Source organism: Sander vitreus, chromosome 11 (assembly GCF_031162955.1).
Source record: "Sander vitreus isolate 19-12246 chromosome 11, sanVit1, whole genome shotgun sequence".
NCBI classification, from domain to species: Eukaryota; Metazoa; Chordata; class Actinopteri; order Perciformes; family Percidae; genus Sander; species Sander vitreus.
In genome coordinates, this window is record NC_135865.1 from 27,030,965 (window position 1) to 27,048,846 (window position 17,882).

The 17,882-nt window shown below is 42.0% G+C and overlaps 1 protein-coding gene across 1 annotated transcript in view; it reads right to left on the reverse strand.

Annotated features, from left to right (window-relative positions):
* The window catches only part of itgb5 (integrin, beta 5), a 67,837-nt gene that overhangs the window by 41,123 nt on the left and 8,832 nt on the right, over positions 1-17,882 (reverse strand). Inside the window, exons 7-10 of the mRNA XM_078262564.1 lie at positions 17,398-17,493; positions 17,205-17,294; positions 13,710-13,844; positions 231-405 (exon numbers count right to left, since the gene is read on the reverse strand). Of these exons, the coding sequence (XP_078118690.1) occupies positions 231-405; positions 13,710-13,844; positions 17,205-17,294; positions 17,398-17,493 (496 nt within the window). The remainder of the gene's footprint in view (positions 1-230; positions 406-13,709; positions 13,845-17,204; positions 17,295-17,397; positions 17,494-17,882) is intronic.

The following is a 17,882-nucleotide window of genomic DNA, read 5'->3' on the forward strand; positions in this document are numbered from 1 at the left end:
TTGATTAATTTGTTTTAATATGAAATGTAAAAACACCCACAAGGTTGCACTGCTGTGTCGCATTGTTGCTGGTACAATGAGGTCTTTATTTTAATCATTTTTAAACAGATTGTACTTTTTTTTTTACACAGTTCTAAGTAGTTTATCGTGTTCAAACATTTAGCTCCCTGTAAATCCATGTGAAATGTCCATAAATATGGAAAAGTGGAATGCCAGATGAGCTACTGTACCTATGGAGCTGCAGATGCTGCTGTTGGTTTGTGCGGTCCGGCTGCAGCCGCAGTCGCACTGATAATCCACAGACACCTCCAAACGCTCTTTGAACCCCACCGGCTTGATGGTGAAGCTCTGGTCGGTGCCGCGGGGAGGGCAGCTCCTCGCCTCCACGCTCACGTTGAACGATACCTGCAAAGATGTTTAGATTGGGTGTGTGAATCTTCACCGGTCTCACGATTTGATTGAATTACAATTAATCCGGTCAACGATTCGAATTCAATATCACAATGCACACGATGGCGTCACCTCCTCGATATTACCATCATATATTGCTACACATGGTTTTCATCAACAAATTCAATGTAGAAAAATCCCCTTTTTATTGTACCTGCTCTTAAAAAAAAAAAAAGAATCTTCCTGCTTAGCTCTTCACTTAAAGGCTCTATCTCGACATTTCTAGAGACATGGAACCCTTTCCTAGAACTCGTTGAGTCCCTCAGCTTATCTCCTGACTTGGAGGAGGACTGAGTTCCTTCGAGACTGTTCCACTTGACGTACAGACGTATTTATTTATTTTTTATTTGTATCTTTTGGATGTTGTATGTCCTTACTGGTATGTATTTGTCTGTGTGCATGTGTCTGTGTCGTCTGTCCCTGTCTGGTTTGGACCTGATGTGGGTTGGTTTGCGGGTGGGTAAGGGACTTAAGGGGAATTGACATACTGTCTCAATTATGCTTCGTTCACCAGGGCCTCTGCTGTACTGCTGCTCGATATGAGGAAAATATCTAATTGCGATTATTTTTGACTGATATTGCGATTGAGATACGATTCCCGATTTTGTAGGGAACGATCATTTTTGTATCCTTATTCTCATTTTCATTGAAAAATGTTAAAATTTTAAAAATGTAAAATGATTATAGTGATTTTTGCGAGGATCTGTGCCAATGTTTTCTGTAGGATAGGATTTGTAGACTGGGACTTCTCTGCAGCACCACAATACTTAATTCAGAATGGTTTGAAACATTTCTTTAACGAATATTGTGTTTTTCGAACACGATATACTTTATTTTTAAACACATTGCACACTTGCAGGAAGAGGGATTTCTAAACTCCACTTTCTTTCCTTGACGACTCATACAAAAAAAAAAACTGCTCATACCGCAGGAACGGTATGGCGGAACGTTTGAGTGGTTTTGAAAACGTGGTATACCTTGAAACCGTTAACCCGGCCCATGCCTAGTCTGAACACAGCAGACAAAAGGGCAAAACACAAAAATGTTGCAGTTATGGTCTGTCACTGCATCGAGGCAAAATCGTCCAGGGCCGCATCGCGTTGCATTGATGTAGCAATTCATTTCAACACCCCTAATTTTGATGGTATGATTAGAAATAAAAATACACAAAATACCGGCACTGATGGAGAAAGGATAGCGACTTCCTGTTTGTAGAATGAGAAGGGTTCAGGTCAAGTTCAGATGATTTGAGATATGGAGTTGGCTTGTATACAATAGAAACATCACACAGCCTCTAAACCACAATTTTTCAACCACCTCGAGTCTCCATATTACTAAGTGACCTGATCCCACCCTACACCTTTTAAGGTGAGCAAACACAGCTACTATACAAATACCAGGCAGTTGCTAGCTAGCCTGTGGACATGAACTACATGACTCTGTGATGTTTTCTTTACACCAGTGGGCTTATTTCACCCAAAGATGACTATACAGAGTGCTGTGTGTGTGTCTGTGCAGAAAGTGGGACATGACACTATAGCTACACCCATCTGATTGCTCAGAGGAAGGAAGGAAGTCTTGACAAGAGGAGAAACCCAAACCCTAGCTGTTATTTTCTGTCCCAACATGAGCACGTTTGTCTGGTATTTTCCTCATATTTACTCAATCCCAGCAGCCGTCCTCAACACTGTCTGTTCTAGGGGTCGACCAGCGATTAAGGGGCGCTATGGAGTTTTGGCAATTTCTTCACCGTTTTCTCGCTTTTTGCTCCCAGGTTTCTCTATAGAGCGCCACCTACATCTTCGGAATATATATATTTGGCAACACTGTCGTAAAAACTCGTTGGTGACTCTCCCCCCTCCCATCTTCTCCCTCTGGTCATGTGCATTTGTTTTCAAAGAAGCCGGCAAACGCACAGATCCATGTCCACTGAGGTTTTTCTCGAAACATTACCCTTCTCTTCCGGGTCCGTTACATTATTCTTTTTTCCTACAATGGCCTTAGAACGCTGACGGAGCAGAAGCAACTTGCGTTTGCCAACATCAAGCTGACAAGAAACTCTGTGGCAGATAAAGTTTCTGATCAATGTTGCAAGGGTGGTTTTTCTGCTCACAGGCGCTAGGGGGAAGCGAGACGGCCACCATTCAACCCGAAAAAAGTCATATAACCATTCCATTGACTCCGATGCGGTTCAGTTAAGGAAAATTAAGCTAAAAACTGCACAGTTCCCCTTTAATGGGACCGATAAAGGATATTTGGACCCGATAATAATTAATAAGTTCAATAACTTTAATGTTTCTGAAGCTCTGTCATTTTTCATACAATGGTCTTAAATGACCTGTAAGAAAACGAGACTAAAAGTTAAAAGAATGCTATTTTTTATATAGTTTTCTAGTAAGACATCTGCCCGGGTTTGATTTTTCCCGCGAAATCACAGAATGTTTTGCGGCAGGTAGACGGCGCTACAGGAACACATTCTGACGGGTCACAGATTTCTTTTTAACACCGGAAAAGCCTGTGTTAGTATCCAGCCTTTTGAGCCAGGTAAAAGGTAGCAAGAGATGTCTTTATGTAGGCCTAATTGTATTTTAATGTTGTTATTTTACAAGTTATCTGCTGTAGTTATGGCTGATACTGGGGCAGGGCCATCACAGGAAAGAAGAACATTAAAGCGAAGAACAACTAAAAGCTGAAAGTGAAAGACGCGAGTCACACTAAGGCCCTGTTTACACGTAGACATTTCCCTTCGTTTGTGCCCTCCGTTTACACGCAAACGGAGAATTCGCCTCTGAAAACGAGTCTTTCTAAAAACTCCGGCCAGAGTGGATATTTTTGAGATCTTCGTTTGCACGTTTGCATGTAAACTGAGACAAACGGAGGTTTAGGCAGCCGAGAGAGAGAAAGAGAAAGTGATTCGTTGCTGTTGTTGCTATTTTCGAGATTCTGATTGGCTAACGTGGGCTTGAGCTTCTTGTTACACTGCCACCTACAGGTCTGGCATGCTCTTGACGCCATTAATGGCATATATACACGGGTACATGTAAACGAACACTTTTCTAAAAACTGACAGCTGTGCATGATGTTATTTTTTTTAAACGGAGAGGTTGAAATGTCCATTTATGAAAATAGCCGGCCACGTGTAAACCAAGCCTAAACTAAACTTCACCAAAAGCAAATATTCCACCACTGCAGCGCCTGCTGTTCTTGGCAGGAACATCCTGCGTTTGGATCTGGATCTCCAGAGTAAAAAGGGTATTTCAAGACCGATACTTCACAACCTGGGCAAGGCCTGTCCCGTTCCAAATGTGTTGTTGTCTAACATTGTTAAGGTCTGCTACAAGATCACTGGAGTCCGGCGGAAAGACCTCAGCCCTCTGTGGAAGGAACGAGTGGTTCAGAAAGCTGATCATATATTAACTAAACCTGACCATGCACTTTTTAGTGAATTGCCATCAGGTCGGCGCTAATTATGTTCTGCACGGAAAACAAATCGGTATGAAAAAAAAAGAATGACATTTGGTAAAGCCCTGATTGCTAATTATTTCAACTAGATAGTTTATCATGCAAACATACAAACTAGGGCTGCGCAATATATGTTTTTTTTTATTGCCACCGCGATATCAACTGGCGCAATAACCATATTGCGAAAGACCCTCAGGGCCAGATGTACGTACATTTTAGAGATGGTCCGATACTATTTTTTGCTTCCCGATACCGATTCTGATACCTGAACTTGCCTATCGGCCGATACCGAGTACTGATCCGATACCAGTGTGTCATATATTTTATTCTAACAGCTGTATACTACTATCTCTGTATGGATGTGATATTATTTCTATCTTTGTTGTCGGTCTGGCTCAGGTTAAACTCTTTGTGAAACATGAACAAACACAAACAATGAACGCCCCAGAACTTTCTTTTATTCTCCAGTTTGACAGTCAGTTATAACGGAAAAAGAACATAAATAAACTACTTTGACGTATTTTTTCTTTAGGGCTTTATTACGTGGTATCGGATCGGTGCATAAACTCCAGTACTTCCCGATACCAGTGTTTTAGGCAGTATCGGAGATTATACCGATACTGGTATCGGAACATCTCTAGTACATTTGCGAATGTAGCGTTATCGGCGACATGGCCAACCCGCAGAAAGCGCACGCTGCGATACTTCAGCTTACGTCGTATTTACCAAACCCGCAGTTCATTGGGTAATCAGCGCTGTAGCAAAGCGTTAAGTACTGGTGCTATGATACGGCTCAGTGCAGACTGCGATATTCCCACTGCTGATGCTACGGCTGTTTGAAATGATCCTGATGCCAATATTTGTAATGTAGCGAGGAGTTTAACAACTGCTGGAATGGAATGTGAACGCTGAGTCGGAGATTCAATTTCGTCTTTGATTTCTTCCAGTAACTGTAATATTGCATTGCTGCTTGATCTGTAACACTTAATGATTTCGTGTTCACTCAACGGAAAAAGTGTGATCCTTGTGGCAAAAATCCTTTCGGCTCGTCTCCTTGGCCTATGTCTTCGTCTTGCTCGGATTACTGCTGCCATTTCACCAGGAGGTATATGAGAGGAAACCCGCATCCTGGTTTCCACCTGCTTTTAAGAGGCGGAGATGTTTCACCGCAAAATAGAGGCGCGCTGTCACGGGAGGTTTTTGTACATACCGCGGAATACATAATTAGGCGCACTTTACGCTTCCCCTCCCATCTCTTTATGGGAAACTCCCACTTTCCCCTTCACCCTCCCGTGAATGCATATGCATGACACGGAAACGCGCAATTTGCCATTTTCAGTTCGTGCGACAGGCAGTCTGCGCTTTTACCTCAGTGCGCCCTGTTTGTACGTACCTCGCCATGCTTTTACGCACACGTTGAAAAACTGTCAGGGTTTTGTATTTGTCTGTCTTATTGTGGTAGTCTTGTTTTTCTGTTATGTTCCGTTTCCTGTTTTATTTTGTAGTCTGTCTTGTCTCCCTTGTCTTGTCTAGCTTTCTTCCTGTCTTTGTTTGTTTCCCGCCTTTTTGATTGTTCTGCCCGACCCTGATTTGTTTCACCTGTTGTGTCACCGGTCCAGTGTTAGTCCTCGTTACCTGGTGTATTTAGTTCCTGTTCTGTCCTTGTCTCTTGTCGGATCATTGCATTTTGTTGCGTGCGGTTTCTGTATGTCGGATTCCGTGTTTTGTTTGTTTCCTGCCTGGCTACCTTCCGGAGCACATTTTGTGTAAGACTGTTTTTGTTTTAATAAATTACTACTAAACTGCATTTGGGTCCAAACCTCGCCAAACACTTGACAGATCGTGACAGAAACGAATACGCCTGAAGTGGGCTCAAAAGCGTTAGTACATACACGTAAATATCAGTAGAAAGCTGCACTTTAAAATGTAACAGTCATTCTTTTTTTTGTGGTGCCTTTTAATGTTCAATTTAATGTTCAATAAAATAAAGTTGAAATGATTTCCTTTCATTTGTTTTAAATTCAACAAGCAATGTGTTGTATTTTAGCAGATTACTGAAAGCAGCAGAAAGGCTGAACTGAGAATACTTTAATATCGGTTTATCGCAGTAACATCAAGTAACAACGTTATCGCATATTCCATATTTTACTTATATAGTGCAGCCCTAATACAAACCATTACCAGTGAGCAATTCATGAATCTATTAGTTTAAGGGGGGATTAAAATGGAGTCTTTTTTTTTTTTTAACTTCAGTCCAGCATACAACACAAGCTGATACAGGAAGAGCCTACGTCACATGTCGCCTGGATTCCCCCCTTCACTTCAGCGCAGGAAGCTTAACAAGATAACGAGGGACACAATTAAATTTCCTGTAAATGTGAATCGCGAGGAGGCCTGTTCGCCCAATCATGTGGCTGGTTGGGACAACTGAATGATGAGCTAGTGGAGAAGCATGGGGGGCGAAAACTTGGGAGGGAGGAGTAGTAATATAGAGGACATTTGGGGAAGACGGGGGGGAAAGGAAAGAAGGAAGAGATGATTCTAAAAACGCATTGAGTAAATACCTCAACACACAGTTAGGTGAGTGATGTAATTATTTAAAACAGACAGACTCAGACACCCACGATGCACAACAGAGCGCCACAGGAGGCCGTTCCTGCCTGCGGCCATCAAACAATATAACTCCTCCCTCTGAGTGTTATACCAGGGCCCTATCTTGCACCCAGTGCAGCACAAAGCCCGACGCAAGTGTCTTTGCTAGTTTAAGACCGACACAGTTGTCAATTTCCTGTCCAGCCCCCACGTCATTTAAATAGCAAATGCACCTGCGCCCATCTTAGGGCGTTTTCACTCCTTAAAGTCCGACCCAAGGTCCGGACCAAGGTTCATGTTTTTGTTACATTGTATGCATTTGATCCGGTAAGTTTTGGTTTCACACTGCAAGCACACTAAAGATCTATACGTGACAAAACTACGTCCTGCCGTCATCACATACGTGAGCTGCGTCTCCAGATACTTATATTTGATTGGTTTGTAGACGGGCTTCCCCGTCCTCTCGTATCCTCTCTCTGTGTCAGAGTTTTTTCAACTGACTGCTGCTCTCTCCTACTGACCCCTACTCTCCCCTACTGACCCCTACTGACTGCTGCTGCTCTCCCCATACTGCCGCGGCTCTTTTTGTTTTGCTGTGATGTTGAGAAGCAAAGACGCGGGAACTTTCTTCCGGGAGCATTTATTCAGAGACAAACGGAAACCTACACTGTACATTTACTACCCCTTAACAAATAAACTGCTGATGTATTCTCTGCTCTGATAGCAGACAGCTGTCTGATCTGAGCGCTGACACCGTTACCGTCTCTCACGTAAACATAAGCACCGAGCTATTCCTTAAAAGGGGCTTCCCCCGTCTTGTAACACAAGGAGAGCCTTCCAGAGCTTCATGTATTTGGTCCGAAAGTCTGAACCATCCAAAAATTGCTCTCACACTATAAACAAACCGGACCATGGTTCAGTTTGGTCCGGACCGAGACCACCTCTTTTTAATCGGACCGAAATTTGGTCTTTTGATCCGGACCGTGGTCCGGGGGGAGGTTTCACACCTGTAATTTGGGTTCGGATCAAACTGAAAAGTCCGAAAGTCCGGACCAGATGAGGTATGTGTGAAAACGCCCTTACAGGGAGGTGTGTTCAGGTGCATTCTTGGTGTATTGCTATCTTAAGGCAGCGGGAGGTGATCAATAACAAAAACTTGGTCTAAAGTCAATAAGTGAATTAGTAAAATGCGCCTAGGCTCTTGCACAGCGCGCGCACACTATGCTCGTTACACACACACACACACACACACAGGGATGGGCAGCAGCACACAAACATGCAAAAAATTACAAATAAAAAAATGTCGGAGCAAATCCTCCATCATAATAGCAATGTGCCAAGGTACAAACGCGCCTGGCTTTTAAAGGGAATGGGAGATGACACTCTGATTGGTTTATTGCATGTTACGCCCAAAACACACCTATGAATTAATGAAGACACTAAGTACAACCCTTTTGAACCAAGCGCCGAGTGCACGGACCCTTTTTTTCCCCGCCGTCAAACTAACAGAAGTGGATTTAGACACGCCCTAAACGCACCTGCGCCATGCGTTTTCACGCCGTGCGCTTAGATCGTTAAAATAGGGCCCAAAGTGTCAAAACTGGTCTCACAGCACGCATCTCCACATCACACCTCAATATTCTTGGACAATTATGTACAATAATTACTTGGTGCAAAAATGTATCCGCTACATGTACAAAGGTATTATTTTTACACTGCTGCTACTTATACACACTGTACTCATTTATGTCTGTACTGTATTTATGTTGACACTGCACCACAATAGAATTTGTACAATCCATTTGAAACATTTTTAAACCTAATCTTACTTGTAACCTAATCTCACTTACTGTTTTTATTTATTTGTTATTGTAGCTATGCTACTTTATACACTTTTTTGCTCTTTTCTTACTCTTATTTTTACCTTGAATGTGACTGTGAGCAACTGCAACTAAATCATTTCCCTGAGGGGGATCAATTAGGTATCAGTAAGGGATCAATAAGGATTGCCTCCACACGGCTCTCACAGACCATTGCCCAGTATGTGAAATACCTATGTTTTTTCCATGGCCACATGCACTAACATGCACACGTGGCCGGACCGGCTATCAAAACAAAGAAGAGAAGCTTAGATAACAACACACACGGAGGGAGTGTGACTCTCTGCTCAGGACGCCATTACTCCCCTTTACATAGAAAATATTAGTTTGCTGCTATTTTAAAGTTCTGAATGTCGAGTACAGCCCCTTTAAGAAGGCACAACTGAGAATAGGGCAGTGCAATTAATCAATTTCGGCTCCCTACGATCACAAAACAACGTAATCAGGAACACATTCATTTTCAAGTAAACTGGTACTTTGTCTTGTGTTCTGAATGAAAACAAAAAGTTCAAATGGGTAAAGTATTAAGGGGAAATTTCACAGTTCAAGGAGTTTTCACTGGTGATTTGTTTAAGTGTTTTTAACTTCAATAAATGCAACATGTTTCCTAATGTCAATGAGAAACTGTGTTAAATAATCTTGATTTCAATACTGACCAAAATAACTGATTATGATCCTTATTCCATCCATAACTGAGCAGCCCTAACAGAGACTAAACTTTCTAAAAAAAATACGGAACGCGCACAAAAACCGAGACAACCATTTTCCTCATGATAAAACAAAAACAAAAAACCCATGGATGATGGAATTCTTATGACTGCCTTAAATTCAATTAACTGCGCGAATCCCCATGAAGACCATACAAAACAACATCTAATAGAATCAAAATGCTTCTGGTTTGTTTGGAGACATTATTTCCCTGTGGTATGTTGGCGTAGACTTGGTTTCATTCATTTGATTAGTGGTCGTACATTTCTGCCGTGTAACAGTGAAAAGGACGCCGGATTAACTACATACACTCCAGCTAGCATTTCTCCTTCCTGCCAGTTCACTTCTTTCACGGCTTGCGGTTTCACAGGCCTCCTCCTGCCTACTTTTGTGCGAGGTCATTGAGATGCAGCATCGGGCTCGATGGCGAGCTCACACAGACACAGTGACTGACACCTGGGCCGCGGACTGGGCCATATCCCCAGCACAGACTGGCGAGTTTGGCACCCAGCGGACTGAGCCGCTCTCTCCATCTCCTTTCACTGCTGAGGATAAAAGACATGAGCAAGGCCAATCACCCGAGACCCCCCCCCCACCCCCTCTATTCACTTCTGTTGTTCTGCCTCAATCAGCCTCAACTCCTTCACCACCCGTTCCCATCCCAAAACCGTCCCAGGAATATAATGCAGCCGAGTGAAGAGCACGGGGGGTTTTGGGAGAGGAATTCCACCACGCTGAAGTTCTATGTGTGACAGCATGTACGAAGCTGCCCCCTTGCCAGCATTTTCAATAGATCCAGGACTCAATACTAATCATAATTGAAGCCTGTACAGAATACAAAGTGACCACCAAGGAGAGGTCTGTGCAAAATGCAAAGCAATTAAGATGTACTGTCATCCTGTGTCGCCCGACCTCTGCTTTTGTTCACAGAAGACAGCAACTGAGAAGGCTTACAGCCAAGGAAAATACAGCAGTCTTCAAACATTCAAGAGGTTATTTCCGCATGCGAGGCGTACTCTTACTGCTGCTGCTGTCCCGTCCATCAGTGCTGGATAACTGGTATCACAAAAGCCAGCGCTCACCTTGCCTAACTTTGAATTTCCCAATTCAACTACGAATGCAATCCCATGAACCAGGCAGAGGACAAAATTTCCTCAACCCGACTGAAATAATTCTTTTTAGAGATCCCAGCTCCAGTGTTTTCACATGGACGCTAAATGAAGTGGTCCGATAAGATGTGTGTTGACATGCCCTAAAGCATTTAATGAGAATATAACTTTTTATTTCTTTTTTTAAATTGTACAAAGTGGTTACGGCTGCTGTAAAGCGTCTAATTTGCTGGGAATATTAAAGATGTGGGTTTTTCTTCAACTTTATTGAGGAAATGTATGAAAAGATGTTTCCGCTGGAAGGATCATTACGGTTGCTGACGCTGCTGGCGACACATGCCATGAAGACTGATTACAAAATGAAGAAAGAGCGTAATGGGGCTAAGAGAAGAGACAGGCTGGAGAAAACGACAGAAAGTGTCCAAAGTTTGGAATCAGTTCAAACGTAGTTAAAACGAAAACTCTGTACAGTGTGTCTACTGAAAAATGGAACTAGCTTACCACAATAACAGCACGACGTCAATGCTTCAGCATCTCTACAGAAAACATCGAGTCTAGCTTAATCATCCATTCCACGAAGAGGACCCGACAAAAGTAAATCACAGAGTCGTATGGACGATGAAACTACACCAAACACAACAACTACCAAAAACAAAAGACAAGAAAATACGTAGCGGTGACCACAATCTGATCTAAAGATTCGGACGAAACAGCTGATTGTTGCGCACCATTTTCTCTCACTCTCTCTCGTTACGGAGAAACAGCTGATCAACGATCTACTAGTATAAGTGTAACAGAGCTGTGTGACATTGTAATCAAATATATGAATGAAAATAGGTTGAGTAGAACTAATATTTACATATAGGTCTATATATCAGTCTCAGGTTGAAACTTGTAGTTCTGAAAGTTAAGTTGCACAACTTAAGGTCATTATGTATGTTTAATGTTTGCCTTAGTTTGAGGTTGTTATTGCATTTCAGAAAATGTTTTCTTTAAAAACTATGTAATATGGCACTTAAATGCACTTAACATCTTTAGTTTGAGAGATCTTGTAAGCAATGTAGGCAATAAAAATGTAGCTTATTCCGAAAATTAAACCAAACTATTGTATATTATTGCTCTTCAATAAAACAAAAGTATTTATCTGATTACTTGATTAATCGATGGAATAATCGGTAGAATACTCGATTACAAAAATAATCGATAGCTGCAGCCCTAGTCCTGTGACACGTGTGAGGACATGTTTAGACAGAAAACTAAACTGTGTTTATAAAAAGCACGGGACTGTGTTAATGTGGCCATGTTGCTACTGTACATGTACCAGCGAGCAGATCTAGAAAGTCCAGTTTGAGTAACAGATCTATGAGCCGGAACGCGTATCACACACCAAAACACTGCACAGCTGTTTATAATGACAAGGGACGGTTTTCTCAACTCTGGGAAACTATCACAAGAGTAATCCCACTTCATCCTCGGCCTTGATGATTGTGAGGCAAAAGGTCAGCCAGCTTCAGCTCTTTTACTGGGCTGCTGAGGGTCTGAATGCAGCCTTGAGACAGTGGGTGAGACCTAAAGCTTTGCCCATAGCTGTATCAGCTGTTAATTGATGCCAGCTGAGAGGCAAAAGGGCAAATATTCCCTTAGGAATGAACAGTCTCTGCCAAGAGAGCTGTCTGAAGACAAGTGATTCTTCCCTTAGTTTAGATGTAATAGATAATCATTTTAAAGCTCGATACAGTGTTTCCTCTATGTTGATTTTGTCGTGGCGGCCCGCCATGGCAAAATTTCTGCCGCCACGGTATCAGAAATAGGACAAACGCACAATGTAGTCGTGGTTACCTTTTTAAATGATCCTGCCTACATAATGCCCCCCCCCCCCCCGTTGGCTGCCGCTCACATTGCAATTTAACCCAAGTAGAACTATCCAGAGGTTGTTGGGCCCGTCCAGTTGAACTCCACATACTGTTGTGTTGATGTAGTTTATTGTCAAAACGTTCGCTTTCTTCCGAGTTGACTACTAAACCAACAGCTCCTCCAAAAACGTCACCGCGGTGGGTCCGTTCTAACTGGACAACGTTCAACTTGTCAGTTCTGTCAGCTCATCGTCCTGATATCAAACATCTGGAAACATTAAAATGGTAAGTGAGCGTAATATGATATAAAAATGGAAGTCTATAGATGAAGTCATAGATGTAATGATAGTAAAAAAAGTTGTGTTATATTACACAGAAAATTTAGGTTTTAAGGAATTAGGCTACAGGGGGGGGACAGCGAAACAAAAAAATCCTAAAAGGAAACTCTGCGATATAAGCAGCTAAAAATACAATTTGTTAAAAAGCAGAGATCCACACCTACGGGACAAACAAGAAGATTGGTAGGGAGAGTATCAGAGTGTGTGTCCTGGAGTGAACCTCACACACTCAGAGACTCAGTCAGTCAAAGTGACTTTCATTACTGTGGCTACTTTCCAGGTGCCAACACTGTCTCTGTGGTTATAGTGAGGAGCAATAAAAAAAATAAAAATATCCTCCCCCTCCATCTCGGTTTGATTTCATCAGACAGGAACTCCCTTTAAGAGGATTCAAGGGTCACACAGCATTTGCTGCCATGACTGCCAAGTCACAACTTGCTTTCTTTAGTCATTGCCTGTGGTTATTAACAACTCTTTAAGCGGAGCAGAAGGATTAGGGCTGGACGACATGACCTAAAAATCTATTTTGCCACTTTGCATTTTAAATTGCCAATTGCAAAATGCTTATTGAAATTGCATGACAAAATTGAAAGTTAAAAATTGACAAATGCGAAATACATTGTCATTTGAATAAAACGGGCCAAAAAAAAAAAAAAAAAAAAAAAAAAAAAAAAAAAAACATACAATAGTGTCATTATTCACACAAAAAAAGTCACATACGTGTATGTTTTTCCAGGACAATGCCATAGCCTGAACAGCTCATCTGTCAAAATCAAAAACTGAATGCGTCCGACAGGCCACTGCTCTCAGAAAATCATTTAGCAAAATGTAGTCATGGAATAATCTCATTCATTCAAAGACAGGTATCCTGAAGATGACAAACGCAGTAAGTCACTTCCCCCAAGGAATAAAACGATGTAGCTGAAGACAACCAGGCTGCTGCAATACTTTCACAGGATGCATAAAACATTTATAATGTGAGGTGAGCAAAAAACTCATTCATTCCCATGGCAGTAACCCGATTAAATAAGATGTAGGGAGGGGGGGTATGACTGGAGGAGGAATATATGTGAAGTACTGTGCAGTAGTTTCATTTATTTATGACATTAGGCCTTTTATGGAAGAGCAACATACTCCTTTTTATTGTATTCTATTTATTGATGTGTGTATGTTATGTGTTAGATAAATAGTGCTGTAGATGTTTGTTTTGTGGATTGTGTGTCAATATGCCTGTACTGTACAACAAATTGCCTCTCGGGGACATTCTACGTCTAAGTCTAAGTTAGAGAGAGGAGAAGAGCGTGGACCGGGACTCACAGTGTCTCCTATCTTCAAATCGGCACACTTCCTGAGGCCTGGCAGCGGCTTTCCATCCTGGCAGGTGGCGGTGAAGGAAAGGCTGATGTCCTCTGGGTGATCCCACACCGACAGCTCCACTTTAGAGCGGATGTTCTGAGGAGAACACACCCGGGGAGGACACAGAGATTGTTGGTACAGGTTAGTGACTCGGGGTTTTAAAAAACAAAATTACTTTTGTCGCATGGTGAAATAAATCCTTTCAGGCTTCTCGGCAGGATTTCTAGCAGTTACTACTGTGCACATGAAACATTTTACAGTGTCCTGAACCTAGAGCCACATCACTATTGACGCCTCCCACGCAGACATTTATATTAAAGCCACCTCAGTGTATCTTTTCAGGCCTGTAACTGTTGTTGAGTAACCGCGTGGAAAAGAGTGAAACACGGAGAATGTGTTGCCTTGGTTAGGCACATTTTTTATAGTTAATCTTACCAAAAACCACAAGCGCTGTGCATGGAGGCAGGTTGTGTGTGTGTTGATGTGAAACAGCCATGGCTGTTTGCAATGCCAGCTGCGTGTGGCTCTGTGCAACATGTGTGGACCTAATCTTTAGTCACTCGTGGCACATTTACTGCACCGTAACTGTGCCAAGGATAAGTCCCACGGATAAGCATGCCCTCATGGGCTCGCGCTCTCACACACACTTGCACTTTTCGGACCGTTAACACGATCACAGCAAGGCCCGTAACAATTATAAGATAATGGTCCAATTGTCAATTCTTTTACGTAATCGCGGTTTCTTGGTTTAACCGCAATTAATTGCTAGGATTAGCTAAGGTCTTAAGACGTATGACTGGTAACTGTTGATTTCGTGTTTTCTTCTCCACCCTGCAACTTTTTTGTTTTTCTGGGTCAAACTTTTAAATTAAAACTCGTTTTTCAACACTTCGTTGTATTTTATTTTTTTTTCACGATTTCTTTGTCAGCGGGTTTTTTTTAAAGCGTTTTTTTTCTTCAAGTTTGTCACTTTTCTGACGATTTTTTTTTGCGCTTTTGACATTTTTGTCAAATTAACTTTTTTTTTTTTTTAATCACTTTTTAAAGCTTTTTTTGTCCCTTTTTTTTTTTTTTTTTTAAACGTTTTATCAATTTTTTTTTCAAATGCTATCAAATCGCATGAAAGTAGTGAACTGATCATTTATTTGACTTGTAAAGAGTAATGGTTGCACGGAACCATCTACGTTATTTTTTTGGACAATTTGGTTGAAAGAAACCCAAAGTTCTGATATAGAAACCTTTTGAGAATGGGTCAGATTAGACCCGACGACAACAGGAGTAGAGGTGTTGAAATTAATCAATAATCATGTAAACAATCAATCATGGACGATGCTGCATCGATAATCGGCCGGGCCATGATCGATTATTTCTGTTTACAATTGAATGTAGGCCTAACAACCTTTCTGTTTACATATTCTGGTATGTTTTGCACATTCAGGAAGTGCCATGTGCTCAGTGCTGTAGTTTTACGTATCCAATTTATTTAGTATTAGAGCGCTGCAGAATGTTTTGTTTTTGAAGCTTGAAAAGCTATGAATTAAATATCCTATATGGCTTTAATAGAAAAATGTATTTGACGCATCGTGACGCATCGTGATGCATCGAGATATCGAATCGAAGACATGATGATCGTAATCGAATGGGGAGATCAGTGAAGATTCACACCTCTAAACAGGGTTAAAAAAGTGATAAATTAATACATTTATTAATCAATTTGACTGAAAGAGACCATTTTATTGTTAATCGCAGTTATTTCTGAGACAATTTATTGTACAGAAACATGTGGAATTGTTGCAGCTCTAAGCACAGCAAGGAGCAGCTTTGTGCCACAGTCAAACTTGAAGAAAAATGAAGCCAGTTACACAACGTAACCTCGCGGTGTTTGGCAAAGCCTATCTAGCTAACAGCCCCAGAGTAGGGGATGTAATGTGGCAGCTGGAATGTTAATAAGGCCGTGAGTCAAAGCACTTCATTCGAGCTCACTCCCACATGCTGAGCACGTCAAGTCTGCGTTTGTTTCAGTCGCAGAGAAAGAACACACCGCCACAGGGCCAAAACAAGATGCCGTTCCTCCTGACTGAGGCAAGGAAAAATCTGTACAGCCACCCACACAAGAAATCATTTAGGGAAAGGTTGACTACACGCAGTTCAGTTCAGCAACTTAAAAAAAAACACACAGAGATTAATCATGTAAGACAGGCAATCAGATGAACATCGGGCCTCAGTTTATGGGCCAGAGAAAAGTGGGCCATCCTAGAGAATAATAATAACAACAACAACAACACATTATCTAGTAGCGTTTTTCCATTACATGGTACCTGCTCGACTCTCGCCTTTTTTGGTTTTCCATTATGAAAATAAGTACCTGGTACCTGCTGACAGGTACTTTTTTTAGTATCACCTCCGTCGAGGTTCCAAGCGAGCTGAGGCGATACCAAAAGGTGACGTGAAAACCTGCAGACTACTGATTGGTCGGAGACAATCGTCACTAATCACTGCGTCGTCATTGCTAGCGACAGGCGGGGGTGTCCTGAACAAACCCGCCATTTTTAAATAGTTTAGCCAGCGGTGGTTTTTTTGCTGCCTCCAGCTTCTTTTGAAACAAAATGTGTCTTCTGGCAAACAGCTACACGCCGAGAGTCAAAAACAACACACCTCCGACGTTCTGTGTGTGTGTGTGTCGCGTTAGGTCACGGAAGTTTCCGGCGGCGGCGCTATGACGACCAGTCACGCTCGCCTAACGCATGAGGCGGTACTAAATTTGCAATGGAGAAAGGAGGGCGGGGAACCGCGGTCGAGCCGAGTAGAGCTAGTACTAGCAGTGGGGTAAGCGCCATAAGTGTGTATGTGGGTCAACTCCTAACACCCATCTTTAATGTAGAGTCCTTTATATGTCTAGCTGATTTAATTCACCTCCAGACAGCTCAAACTGCTGCAGTAACATTTAACACACGTTGTATCTTACAGCCATTTAAACCCAAATATAACTATCTTTAATACGTTTAAAAAAAACTGGTTGATATGGCAGTCCTAAAATGACCAGGGACGTCATCACCAGTCTTTTTCAGAGGCCGGGGGAGGTTACATTTTCCAGTAATTCGCTAGAAAAAGGAAGAGTCTGATAAAGTAAACATAAGTTTGCTAGCAGAAATATGTTGGTTTTGCATATTGCAGGAACGATTTCTCTTCCTCGAAGAATCCAATTTGCTACAAAGTCAGCTGTTAAAACCACTTCGGCACCCTCGTCCCGTCCACTGAAATGAAAAATCCAGCTGGGTGCTCCTTAACAGTGTCACAGTACTGGGAAGAATTTGCTTCCTTTTCCTCCCCCTCTTCTTATCTTTCTTCTCAAACGCCTCTCTGTTTCTTTTACTTGACTCTCACAAACGCGCACGCACACCAACAGGAAACAGACCCACCGGCAGTCACACCGCCGCAGCTTTTCAAATTACTCACGTTGTAAGCTGCGATGATCAGCTGAATGACGTTCTTGGAGTCCTGGTCCAGGATTTCGACTGTAGTTCCAGGTATGAGTGCAGTAAAATCCTTTGGCAGGGAAGAAATAAGAGACAGCGTTAGTGACCTGAAGATATAGTTAACAGGAAACGTAGGTGTCCTTTAAGAATAAATGACCAAAATCAAAAAGTACCTTATAAATAACGTACAGCCGTTTTGTCACTGCAAAGATGAGAAAGATGTTATTTTCTGCCAGTTTCTCCCCCAGAAGAGCCAGAGAGGGATAGTCCTGCAGAGAGAGATGGAGAGGGTCATTTATGGGTGCTTTCATCCACACATACTGAGTATATGTAGAGTTCACGGTCAGGGACGGATGTTGATGCTCTTCTGACCCCGGTGTCGTGTTTACATTGCTCTGCGAGCTCTGTGGACCCAGAGTAATGTTTTCTTTCTTCTTTTAGACAAGAGCCCTTTTTTTAAATCATATTTCAACATCACAACGAGAGTCTGAGAGCATTCCAGATTGCACTTTGAGATGTGGTTATTTGCATTGGATTCATTTCAGTCCCTACTCACATTTTTATGTCAGATGGATGTAAAAAAATAAATAAATAAAAACTTCTAGTCTCCAGCTCTCAGAAATGTGGAACTGTGTCCCGCAAAGAGAAAGAGAAAGCA